The sequence below is a fragment of the Myotis yumanensis genome, unplaced genomic scaffold (assembly GCF_028538775.1).
Source record: "Myotis yumanensis isolate MYYU_CA2020_CCGP unplaced genomic scaffold, mMyoYum1.0.hap1 SCAF_21, whole genome shotgun sequence".
NCBI lineage: Eukaryota > Metazoa > Chordata > Mammalia > Chiroptera > Vespertilionidae > Myotis > Myotis yumanensis.
In genome coordinates, this window is record NW_027223772.1 from 12511117 (window position 1) to 12522965 (window position 11849).

The following is an 11849-nucleotide window of genomic DNA, read 5'->3' on the forward strand; positions in this document are numbered from 1 at the left end:
TGGACGGAGCCCCTCCCGTCCCAGCACTACCTGTTGGGCTATAGGGAGCGTCGTCTGAGGCTTTCCTCTTCTTGGACCGGGACTTGAAGACGGGGCTGTCCTCGTCAGACTCCAGGGAGGGGTACACTGCAGAGGCAAGGGGAGGGAGGGCTGAGCCCAGCCACCCGGGCGTGGGCACTGCAGACCAGGGAACTGACGTCCTGGGAGCCATCCTCAGGGTGCAGAGCGTCGGGCACGGGGGGCCCCAAAAACTACCCAGCCCAGGACCCCTTTAGGCTCAGAGAGGGGCAGCCACTGGGCAGCCGAGAGGCCCCATCCAGCCCCCGGGGGCACCTCAACAGCCTCGCCCACCCCAGCCTGACTGCAGCACCCCCCGTTCACCCGTTCTTCTGAGAACGTCTCGCTCTCTGCCGCTACCAGAAAACAAACATCCTACGTCCACAGAGCTGATGGCTCTGAGCACCCCCAGACCTGCCTCGGGGAGTCTCTGGAGAAGACAGCCTCACACGGTCGCTCTAGGTGACTTGCAGGTGCCACCCCCCACCTCCCGCACTGTAAGTTGTGACCTTCAACCACCAGGGCTTGTGGCACCTGAAACCCCAGCACCCACCCTGTGCCCAGAAAATGGCATTCACTCCACTTCAGTCAGCCCAGGGCAGGCCCTGGCGAGGCACGGACATGTCCAGCAGATGGGCAGGGCAGGCTCCCCTGGAGGGCTGTGGGGACGGGGGCACGGGCACTGGGCCCCTGGCCCATCAGGGCTGCGCTGAAGGCAGGCCTTACAGCATGGGGGCAGCGCACTCCTAACCCTGGGGAGCGGGGGGCCTGTGTCAGTACGCTGTGCCTGTGGGGATGGACGCGTCCCTAGGCAGCTCCTTGATTCCAAATTCCCTTCTAGAGCCTGGACCCCAGAGCCTGGAGGGGCCGTGCCCCCGGAAGAAGACTGCACCCATGGCCCAGCCCCTAACTCACTGCCACCTCAGGCGCAGGCCACAGAGCCACTCTGAGCCTGTGTCTCATCTACACGCAGACAGACGGTAGACGCAGCCTCAGTGCATCCACTAGTGTGGAATGGTGCAGCTGCACGGAGGACAGCCAGCCGGGACCTCAGAAGGTGAAATGAGCTAAAACCTTCCACCCAGCGATGCCCCTCCCACGTATGTACCTGGGCACACGAGCACGGGCCACACAAGCCCCTGCACACCAGTGTCCACGCAGCGCTCGTCACAACCAGCCCTCTGGAGTGCGGGGGAGGAAGGGGCGCACGGTGCGGGTGCACACTGGGCTCAGCCACCACGGGAGGGGCTGCCCGTGCTGCCCGTGGTGAGCCCTGAGGAGAACGCCAGACAGCAGGGCCACGCACTGTTGGATTCAGTGAACAAGACACCCAGGCTGACCAGGAGACAAGGTTACCAGGGGCAGCGGCAGGCGGGGGAGCGGCTTCCTCTGGGGGGGTGACGGGCTCCGATTGGCTGTCGTGATGGTGGCACACCCTCTAAACACAGTGAACACCACCGAGCTGCACACCTTGTGTGTGTGTGTGTGTGTGTGTGTGTGTGTGTGTGCACGCGCTGCCCCACAGCAATGGTAACACGTAAGTCCTGCTCCAGCGGAGCCGGAGCCGGCAGGGCAGTGTCTTCTAACATTCCTCTTTATTTTCCTAGCCCCTTCCCCATACTGCATTGGAGCGGAGTGGCAGCCGAGGCTGCCGTGGGGCATCCTCACCTGGCGAGAGGGGAGGGGACTTGTCGCACGCCGGCCCAGGCCAGAGCACAGCCCCAGCCGTGCAGCGGAAGCAGTGCTATTATACCTCTGGGCCACCAAGGTCACAGGACAGACACGGTCATTTATTTTCTTTCCGGACATTTGTCTAAAACCTGGACAAATACGCTGCCTTCGGGGTAGTACCGTTTACCTGGCCCGCAGAGCGCCTTTGCTTCAAGATGTGTTTGAGGCTAACAACCTGTGCATATTGCGCGGCGCACTCTAACAGGGGACGTTATGGTCTCTGAATTCTCTCTCCTAAGAAAGGCCAGCTCCACCGGCAGGCTCTGTGCGCGGCGCTCACCATAGTCCGAGTCCTTGAAGCAGGCGTCCAGGTGGTCCTGCTCCTCATAGTCGTCCAGGTCCACGCTGTGCTTGGCCGCCCTCTTCAGCAGCCGCTTGCCTGCGCTCTTGCCGCCCGCCCCGTTCTTCCGGGCGCCGTGGGCCGCCAGCGAGCTGCCCTTGGCCTGGCCCGCGCCCCACGTGGTCTGTAGGCAGGAGTCCGAGGCCTGCAGGTTGGCCATGGACAGCATTCCCTGAATGGCTTCCTGTGTGCTGGGGGAGGCCGGGGGCTGGCTGGAGGCACAGAGAGACAGGCGTCAGACCCAGCCACAGCCCACGGCCGCACATCCTCCCTCCAGTGAACAGTGGAGATGTGGGGAGGGTGGTGGTGGTTGAAGACTTCCCGTGAAAATGGCCCCTCTGCCCTCCTCCCGATAGACAGAGGGGTACAGAGAGGGAACACAGGGAAGGAAAGCAGAGGGAGGGGAGGAAGAGGGACGGAAGGGAGGTCATTGGCAGGGAGGCCCCAAGCTGTCAGCCCCCTCCCCTCCAGCTGGCTGTCTGACATCCCCCCCATGTTGCTTTCCCACCATGGACCCTGCCTCAGTCACAGCCCACATGCTCCCCCCACAGTGCCCTCGAGGGCACCCTTCACGGGGGCACCACAGCACTCTCGCTCCCATGATACGGTCTGCCCAGGGGACACTCATGTTCTCTCTGTGACTGTGCCTTCGCCTGCAACTACATCTACACTCAAATCTACACCTGATCCTGTACACACATCTAACCTATACCCACACCTGCAACTGAATCTACACCTGGACCCACACCTACACCCACACCTGTATCTACACCTCTACACCCCACCCCCACCTATAGCCACACCCCCACCTACACCTGCACCCACACCCCCACCTGTATCTGCATCTATACTCACACCCACACGTGCAGCTGCACCCCTACTTAAACCCGCTGCACCTCCACCTGCTCTGACCTCCACCTGTACGTCACCTGGCGGCCACAGCCCCACCTCAGCTCAGTCAGACCTTAGTCCCTCTCAGCCCCCAGGATGCACAGGCTGAAATGAGGCAGCTTCTCAATGCCATGTTCCCCACCCCCCTCCGACCTCACCCTGCTGCCCTCCAGCTCGGGCAGTGCTGTCCCCCAGCACCAGCATATGCTTTTCTGACCACGTCCTTGTCCCCTGCCCCATGCTTGAGCCCCTGCCGCCTCCCCTGGCTGCTCTGGCTCCCTCCCTCCAGAAGGACCTGCTCTGGCTTCTGAAACACCCAGTGCAGCCGGCACCACTACCCAACACCTGGTTATGTGTTGTCCTGGTTCTGGGAGGGGCAGGTGGGTGGCCCCTTTCCACACAGCCAGGTCCAGAGAGCTCTGAACAGTCCACCCCCCCAGGCTGAGTCCAGGCTTCCTCCAGCAGCCTCCCTCCCCTCCCCTCCCAACCCTCTCAGAGGGCCCTGCCCAGCCTCCTCGAGTGTAGGGGTCACGTCTCTGCTCCATGCCCTTCCCCTGTCCCACAGCCCACACATGCCCCAGCCTACACCCTAGGGATACCAGAAAGTCCTGGTAGCTTATACATGCCAATACCAATAAATGCCAGAGATTCTAGACTGGCCTGGGCTCCGGGTACCCCTGCAACTAGGACAGAGGGCCCTGCCCTGCTCACCCCCGACATCCCCACAAGGCATAGTGCCCAGCCAGGCAGCTCCCAGGGGGCCTAGTCCAGTGGGGAATCTCCCTTCAGGGCCGTTTCTGGCTGTCACCCGGGAAAGAATGGCAACCCAGCCTGTGGGTCCCACCCACACCTCTCACTGCATCAGGGCCGGTGGGGGAGGGTGACCCACCCTCTGGTCCCTGGAGTTCTGGGGGGCAGGGCCGGGAGCCGGGCGTGGGGTTGGGGGGACTGCAGCCCCGCTTATCCCTCCTCCTGTCATAGACCCCAGAGTCCCAGGAGGAGGCAGCAGGAGCCCCATCCTGTGTGTCTGCGCCTCTGACAGGCCTCCCCAGGGGAACACGTGACCCCGAGGCAGCACCAAAAAGCACTGGTCCACGCGGGAGGGCTCTGCACCCTCCTCTCTCACACTGTCTCCTCCTTGCTCCCACCTCCACTTCCAAAAAGTGTTTGAAGCATCTCTAATAATAAAAGCATAATATGCTAATTAGACTGGACGACCTTCCAGACCTTCCAGACGAAGCTGGGGCTGCGAGGGAAGCTCGTGCCGGCAGCCGGGGGAAGGAAGGCCTGCTCTTGCATGAATTTCGTGCATCGGGCCTCTGGTATTCAATAAGACCATTAGAGCGAGAAGAGGTCAAGAGTACCTGCTCAGAAACAAGAGCCTCCCAAGACTGAAGCGGGAGGGGTGGAGAGATGGAGCTGACAAAGAGGGCGCAGACACGCAGGACAGGCCCTGAGTCAGGGGCCCCTCGGCAAGTGTGGTCAGCAGCCATCCTGCGAGAGCACGGCTGGGCTCCAGGCCAAGCGGAGGGGGGAGGCGATGGGCCTTCAGCCCCTCCAGCACCACCTCCCCCTCCCACCCAAGATGCACTGACCCAAAGTGTTCTGGGGTTTCCCTGGAACTGAACAGGATTATGTTCCTAAGCCACAAACAATAGAAAAATCAGGTAGAGTCAGACCACCCTGGTTCTTCAAGAACCCCCAGCTGGCCCTCTGTCTGCCCCAGTGCCCAGGACTGGCCCCCCAGCACCATGACCTGCTCTGCCCACGAAGCATGAGCAAAGGGCTGCCCAGACCCTGCTGGGGGCATGGCGCATTGGGCAGCGTCACTGCTATACCATCTTCACGGATGCTCTGGGAAGCATGGGAGCCAGCAAGCCCACAGCCGGCCCTCCACCCTCTGCACCAGGCCCTGTGGAGGGAGGGCATGATATGGCCGGCCCTAAAGGTCTAGGTCCTTACCCAGCCTCGGACCAGACAGACACCTGGCTTCCGAAGAGGATGGGACGGTGGGGGCCAGAACCCTCCACCTGGAGGGCTCCCTAGAAGCCAGCCTCCCGCTCATACCAGCTGAACCCCGAGGCCCAGCTCAGCTGCAACCCCGAGGGCCACCACCGGGGCGGCATCTGTCCACAGCAGGCGCAGATCAAGGAGCGAAGGCTACGCAGTGCACATGGAAAGTCCCACCTTAATCCTCCAATTATCCTGCCAAGCCCTCTCCTTCCCCCAGAGGTAAACACGAAGCAAACCATCCACCAGAAATTAACATAGTTTCCTCCATTTTCTCCAGCTGATTTTTTCCAAACAGCGAATACTTAAAACAGAGCAAATGGACCATCAAACACTGACCTACGCTCCAAATGGGAGACTGGAGAGGGCCTGCTTGTGGCAGGCTGGCGCGGGGGAGGGCGAAGGGGGGGAGAGGGGGCGGCCCTGCAGGCACGTGTGCAGTGTGGGCAGCACATCCGCAGACCCACGGCCCTCCTAGAGCTGGGCCTGCCAGGCCGGTCGGGAGCCCAAGCCAAGGCACCTGTGTTCCCAGCTCCAAGCGAGTCCCGGGCACCAGCCCGTCTTCCTCAACCCGGAGTCTCTCCCTGGACCTTGCAGGAGCCCAGGGTGTCTAGGGCTTCTCTCCAGGTCAGAGTGCCACCCGGGTACTGAGGTGTTGGCTCGCCACAGTTCTTCTCAGAAAAAGGCACCTAAAGGGGCATGGGGCCTCCAGGAAAGGGCTCCCAGCCAGCCTTCTCCTGGCAAAGGTCCAGGGCATCCCTGCAGCGAGGGGCTTAGGTTTCCTACCCACAGAAACCCTTAAAGCTGACAGGGAACCTGTACCCACCCCCATAAGAGGGCATGACACTGCACAAAAAAATAGGAACTTATGAATGAAAATACGTCCATTTGATTAGCAAGAGCCCTTTTCAATTAAGCCCCAATCACCTCCGAGAGCCCCTCTATCTAAGGTGGGCCTGGCGTGTGGCCTCCACAGACTCACGCAGCCATGAGACCTCAATTCTGGGAACATGGACTCAGAGGAGAGGGGGATGTGTGGAGGGCAGATCTGGGGGACAGAGAGGGCATCATGCAGGCCACACGGGCCCCAGCTTCCTCAGGCTGTCACGCTGGCCTGGATGACACCACCCCATAAGATCAACCTTCCTGGTGCCCCAGGTTCGGTTCTGTTACCAGGCAGACGGAGGTTCTGGTCCTCCCTCTGCTGCCTCCTAGCAGAGTGGCCTTGAGCCAGTTGTCTGAGCCTGTTTCCCCATCTATGCTGCAGGAATCTGCTGCTGTCTTGAGTACAAGAAGGGGAGACCTCCCCACAGTGGCTAAGGTCCCCGAGTGGGAGGCTACAGGGGGCATAGGCCTCAGCTCTGTGGTACTTGTAGAAATTCCATGTTGGGGTGGGGGGGGTGGGGAGGAGAATTGCCCAAAATGCCTGAAAACAAAATTTAACTGGGAGTGAGAGAGAAACAAGCCCCAGCCTTTCATCGAATGCAAAGCCCAGATTAATCCATTTCTCTTGAATCAGAGAATCGGACTTGTCAGGCCTGGGCGGGAAGGGCCACCTGGTCTGAGATGACGGATACACACCCTGGACGACCTGCCCATCAGCTCAGAATCTCGGGGCTCCAGGACAGGACAGCACCCCCAACCCCGTGAGAGGGCTCGACCCAGCTAACAGGCCGCACATCTAGACTCAAGGACAGTCCACCCCCGTTGGTGCCAATTCAGCCCCTCAGGGGGCAGGTGCTCACTTCTGTGCTCTGAGCCACTGTCTCTCAGGCCTCAGGGTGAGGCCTCTGCAGAGAAGGCAGCCTTGGGTCTCAGAGAGGCTCATCACATGCCCTTGACTCGGACGTCGGGTGCACACCATGGAAATTTTCTGACGTTATGTTTATGGCACTCAGAAAGTGACAAGACAGAGATGGCTGTAGGTCCCAGCCGGGAGCAGCCCTGACGCCTGCCCGGGCACTGCTTCCCCAGAGGGTCCCCCAGGTACGGCAGCCCCTCCACTGCCCCCCAACTCCTCCTGCCACAGTCCCCACCTGCCATCACTTCTCAGCCGCCTCCCTGCCTGGCACCCGGAACTATGGTGGGGAGGACCCTCTGTCCTCGGAGCTCTGTGCCCTCCATCAAGGCCCCGCGGACATACAGGACCCGCACGGCCAGCAAACATGCACCTCCCTGACTGCCCGGCACCCCCTCTGCCAGGCAGGGGTCCTGCTCTGCCTACCCAGTCCCTGGGGCGTGGGCTCCTGCGACGTGAGCCCCCTGCGTACAAACTGCCACAGCCAACAGGGCCCCACCTCAGATCCCCGCACGGCCCATGCCCCTCGCCACCGCTGGCCCAGGCCTACCTGTTGGGATTGTAGTCGAGCGCGCCCACCTCCTCACTGGCCTGCAGCAGGTCCAGGATGCCCGCGGCCGAGCCCCCGCCGTCCTTCTTCACTTTGGCGTTGCGGGTGGGCTTGGTGTCCGTGTCGATTCGCAGGGAGCCCTCATCCGAGGAGGAGTCGTCGCTCGGCTGTGGGGATGGGGAGCCGGTCAGAACAGAGCTGGGGGGAGCGACAGGACTACCGTTCCCCTTGACAAAAAAAAAGAGGTTTTTAAAAATTAAAAAATAAAATAAGGAAAAATAAAAAATGTAAGATCCCAACCTGTGAGGAGCATGTGGGGCTGGCTGGCCGGACGCCCCGGGGGGTTACTGGGGTTTTCCATCGGGATTGTGGAGCCTGCCCACAAAGGACCTGGCACCATCCTGCCCAGCACTGTTTCCCAGAGGAACCCTGGGCCCCAAGACCGTCTGCAGGAGCCCCGGTATTGAGCACAGGTACAAAGGAGCCAGCGCGGTCAGGTGAGGAGCAGACAGGAGGGATCCCCGCACCCAAGGCTCCAGTTACCAGTCCTGGCAGGAGGCTCTGAGGGGTAACTCCGGGCTCCCCGGGCAGCAGGGGCGACGCCCATGCAGACCCCCAGGCTCACTGGAGGCAGCCGCCACCTCGTGGTTGGATGAGGCCTTACCAGTCCTCTAACTTAGTCCCCCAGCAGGTCCAGCCCTGCTCTGCACCCGATCCTCGGGGTCAACGAGGCATCGTCTTCATGGCATCTGGCTGGGCGCTCCTGAGGCCCACCCCTCGCACAGACCTGCAGACCCTCCACACCCCGCACCTGCTCTCCCCGCTTCTGTGCAAGGCCTTGGGCTCACATCCCCACTGCTGGCGCCCAGCCAGCCTCCCCACAAAAACTCCAAGAAGCGGTGGCACATGAAGACACTCGGCTGCACCCCAAGCAGAAAGCGCACGGGCCACAGCCACGGCCACGGGGTCTCCGAAGGAGCTCACCTTATAGAGCGCCGAGTCCAGCTTTGGCTTCGTAGCAGGTGTGGGCAGCGGCTCCTTCCTGTCCAGTAAGACTGAGACCAAAGCAGACGGGAGTTGGTGGTGGCTTTGAGAGGCTCGCTCTGGCCAGCCACGCCTGACACCCACCCTCTGCAGGATGGCCCTGCAGGGCTGGGTCTGCCCCTCCACATGCCCCCCAACTTACAGGACAGGTCTCTCTTCGGGGCATTCTTCTTCCTCCTGATGGGAAACTCATCAATCTTGAGCTCCCCGTCATCCGACACGTACTCATACTCGTCCCGGACGGGCTGGGGCTTGTCCTCCTTGAAGTTCTGCAAGGCCCCAAACACCCCTGGGCTCGGCTGTGGCTTGAGGGCCTTGGAGCTGGGACAGAAGTGGACTGGTCAGTGGGGGTCCACATGGCCCAGCCAGTGCCCCACCACTCTGCCACGGGCGCAGAGGGTCAGCAGTCATGCCGAACACTGCCCGATCCCACGGCTCCCTCCCAGACGCCATGGGCCGGCGAGGACAGCGCACAGCTCACGAGGTATGGCCTGGCCCTCCCCGCCCACGCAAGGCCTCTCCTTGAGCTGTCTCAGGGTGTGCCCGGCACTGCCCCACCCTGGCCACTGGACCAGCATGGCCTTCCTTCTGCCCGCCCCGCAAGCTCTGGCCGCAGCCTCCCACTGGCTCGGGCCTAGGGAGACAGAGGCTGGGCTACAGCTCTAATTCCCAACTGTAGAAACGCAGAGGCTGACCACCGGCGAGCCTGCGGGTGTGGGTATGAGCCAGGTAACACCACACACACACAGAGGTGTGATGTGGTTACAGAGTCATGTCCACCTTCCTCTCCGCACTTCTAAATGCTCTGCAGCATGGTGGGTCCTAGAGTGAATGCGTTCAGAAGCTCTCCAGGACGAGCTCAGAGCCATGAGGTCAGGGCGACAGGGCCGCAGACCAGACCCTTCCTGCCTGCTCACCGAGCGTCCTCGGCACGTGGCCATGAGTTCTTGGGAATAACAGGCCTGCCTACCCGGCTCGGCCTGGTCACCAGATGCCGGCCCCGCCCCACTGCTCCGCCACCTGGCGTGGCTTTCTCCTCCCATTTTGCAGGTGAGGAAACAGGCCCACCACAGAAAAGGGGCCCATTCTGCTGCGATGTATCTGCTTCCTGGCTTCGGGGCACCCAACCTGGACTTGACTCAGCAAGCAACCTGTGGGCCGCAGTCGGTGAGACTTCTCAGGGGCCATGAAGCCCGTCCCGTACACCTGGCACTGGGCTGGGCTGGCATGCTGTCAGCAGACACGGGCCTGTTCCACCATCTGGAAACCACACACCCACTCCCAGGCTGGCACCCCAATGTCTCAGCTCAGGTCACCTCCTCTTGGAAGCCCTCTCAACTCCCTTGGCACGCAAGGACCCACAGTCCCTGTCACAGGCATAATTTTAGGTGGATTTGAGAGTACTGGGTTCACGCTGCCCCCCACACTGGCCTCTGGCCTCCAAGGACAGGGTCCTGACCTCCACTACGTCCTCTGCCCCAAACAGCACTCAGCTAATATCTACCCAATCACGCTCTCCCCTCCCTCCCTCCCTGCCAACACACACTGCTGTCCCTCCCCATCCACACAAGCATTGGCTTAGGAGGCAGAGGAGGGGCCGGCCCGGCGTGGCCCGCACAAGGGGTATTCCCAGTGATGTCAGCCAGTCCAGGAAGGGGCTTCTCCTGAGGAGACCTCCGGGTAAGTGTGTGTGTGCAGGGTGTGTATGGAGGGGTTTGCAGGGTATGTGTGATGTGTGTGGAGGGGTGTGCAGGGCGTGAGTGCATGTGCATGACGTGTGTGATGTGTGTGGAGGGGTGTGCAGTGTGTGAGATGTAGGGGGTCTGGGAATGTGTGTGTGTGTGACTGTGACCCCTCCTGCCAGGAGCATCACGTACCCCAGAAGTTTCTTGTTGGAGAAGGAAAATAAGAATTTGGTGTCCTTGTTCCCTGATGTAGGAGGCTTCTCCAACTTCTGCTCTTCCTCCATCTTCAGCAGGGAGTCGGGTTTGCTGTTCTGAAAAGCAAACCCGGGACCACTGTTAAGTCCCACACAGGATTCCAGTGGGCAGAGGCAGTGGGACCACCCGGCCTCCTCCCTCTGAACACGTCATCCAGGGACCCACGGACCTGTGGGACCTGTCTTGGGAGTGTGAGCTCAGCCCAGGGTTGGGTGGAGGAGGGCAATGCCATCAGTCAACTCAAAGGGCAACAAGCTCAGCCTCAGGCCAGAATGCTCCCATAACAATCCCATGGGAAGTGGCCCCTCCAAGGTCACACACATACCCAGACCTGACCTGGGGACAGGTGGACACACAGCTGTACATGCCCTACAAGAACAGGTATGTACCTCTGCTCACAACACCAAGCCCACAAACACCCCCACACACCACCTCTCATAAATGCAGCGCTCCCTGAAAGTAGACTCACTCACCCACGTGCGCATGCAAACACACAGGTGCACGCATGCACACACATGCATGTCCACATATGTGCACATGCACATGCAAACACGCAGGTGCATGCACATGCACACCCACAGGCATACATCTCACCTTGTACTTCCACTTGGCCTCTGACTTGCTCTTAGTTTGCTCTCGGATTTCCAGCCTCTCCACATCGTTCTGTGTGCTGATTGCCTCCTTGTTGGGCACACTCAGGACGCTTTTTGTGGCCTAGAAAACAGCAGCCAGGACTCAGTGGTGGACATGGGAGGGCAGGGAGCTACCTTCAGCTACAGGACAAAACAAGAATCACAGAGTCCCTCTCTCCTCCTGGCCCATATGCAGCAGCTCATCCATCCATCCATCCATCCACTATCAATCCAACCACCCTTCTATTCATCTATCCATCCACCCATCCACCACCTATGCACTCACCCCTCCATCCATCCATCCATCCACACACCCTTCCATCCACCAACTATCCATCCACCTGCTCTTCTTTCCCTCCTCCCTCCCTCCTTCCTTCCATCATCCATCTGTTCATTCATTCATTTATCTACTCTCTTTGCCTTAAGCAAGGGAACCCAGGTGTCCCACTGCAGCCCTGCAACACTGGTCCTGGTGGTCGCAGACCTCCTGGAAGGTTAACAGCCTTCTGCCAGCAGCAAATCATTCAATGAGACCTGGCCTCAGAAACTCATGGCCCCTGAAGCCCATTATTTAAGACCTTCTGATTAAACTGTGGGTCCTCAGGGCCAGGCCTGCCTCTCTTGCTGCCCACAGGGGCTCGGGCCCCCACTGCCAGTCTCCCTTCTGCTCCCCACTGCCCTCCACTTGGTGCCTCACTTACCTTCAGATCTCAGCCAATGTCTGGGTTCCGGGAAGATTCAGCCAGCTCACTCCCCGGGGTGACCCTCCATGCTGCCACCCTGTCCCAGCACAGACACTGCTGCCTTTGTCGGGACGGTCTCTCCCCAGCTGCCCACCACACTCAGCTTGGGCAGA

General features: G+C 60.8%; 1 protein-coding gene across 3 annotated transcripts in view; it reads right to left on the reverse strand.

The window, feature by feature from the left end:
* PHF2 (PHD finger protein 2) overlaps positions 1-11849 on the reverse strand; it is an 86058-nt gene that overhangs the window by 4329 nt on the left and 69880 nt on the right. For 2 of the 3 annotated variants that reach the window (XM_070400949.1, XM_070400951.1), the window contains exons 13-19: positions 10956-11075; positions 10299-10417; positions 8564-8742; positions 8362-8432; positions 7378-7604; positions 2069-2340; positions 31-126 (exon numbers count right to left, since the gene is read on the reverse strand). In XM_070400949.1, the coding sequence (XP_070257050.1) occupies positions 31-126; positions 2069-2340; positions 7378-7604; positions 8362-8432; positions 8564-8742; positions 10299-10417; positions 10956-11075 (1084 nt within the window). The remainder of the gene's footprint in view (positions 1-30; positions 127-2068; positions 2341-7377; positions 7605-8361; positions 8433-8563; positions 8743-10298; positions 10418-10955; positions 11076-11849) is intronic. The other variant, XM_070400950.1, reaches the window with a different exon arrangement.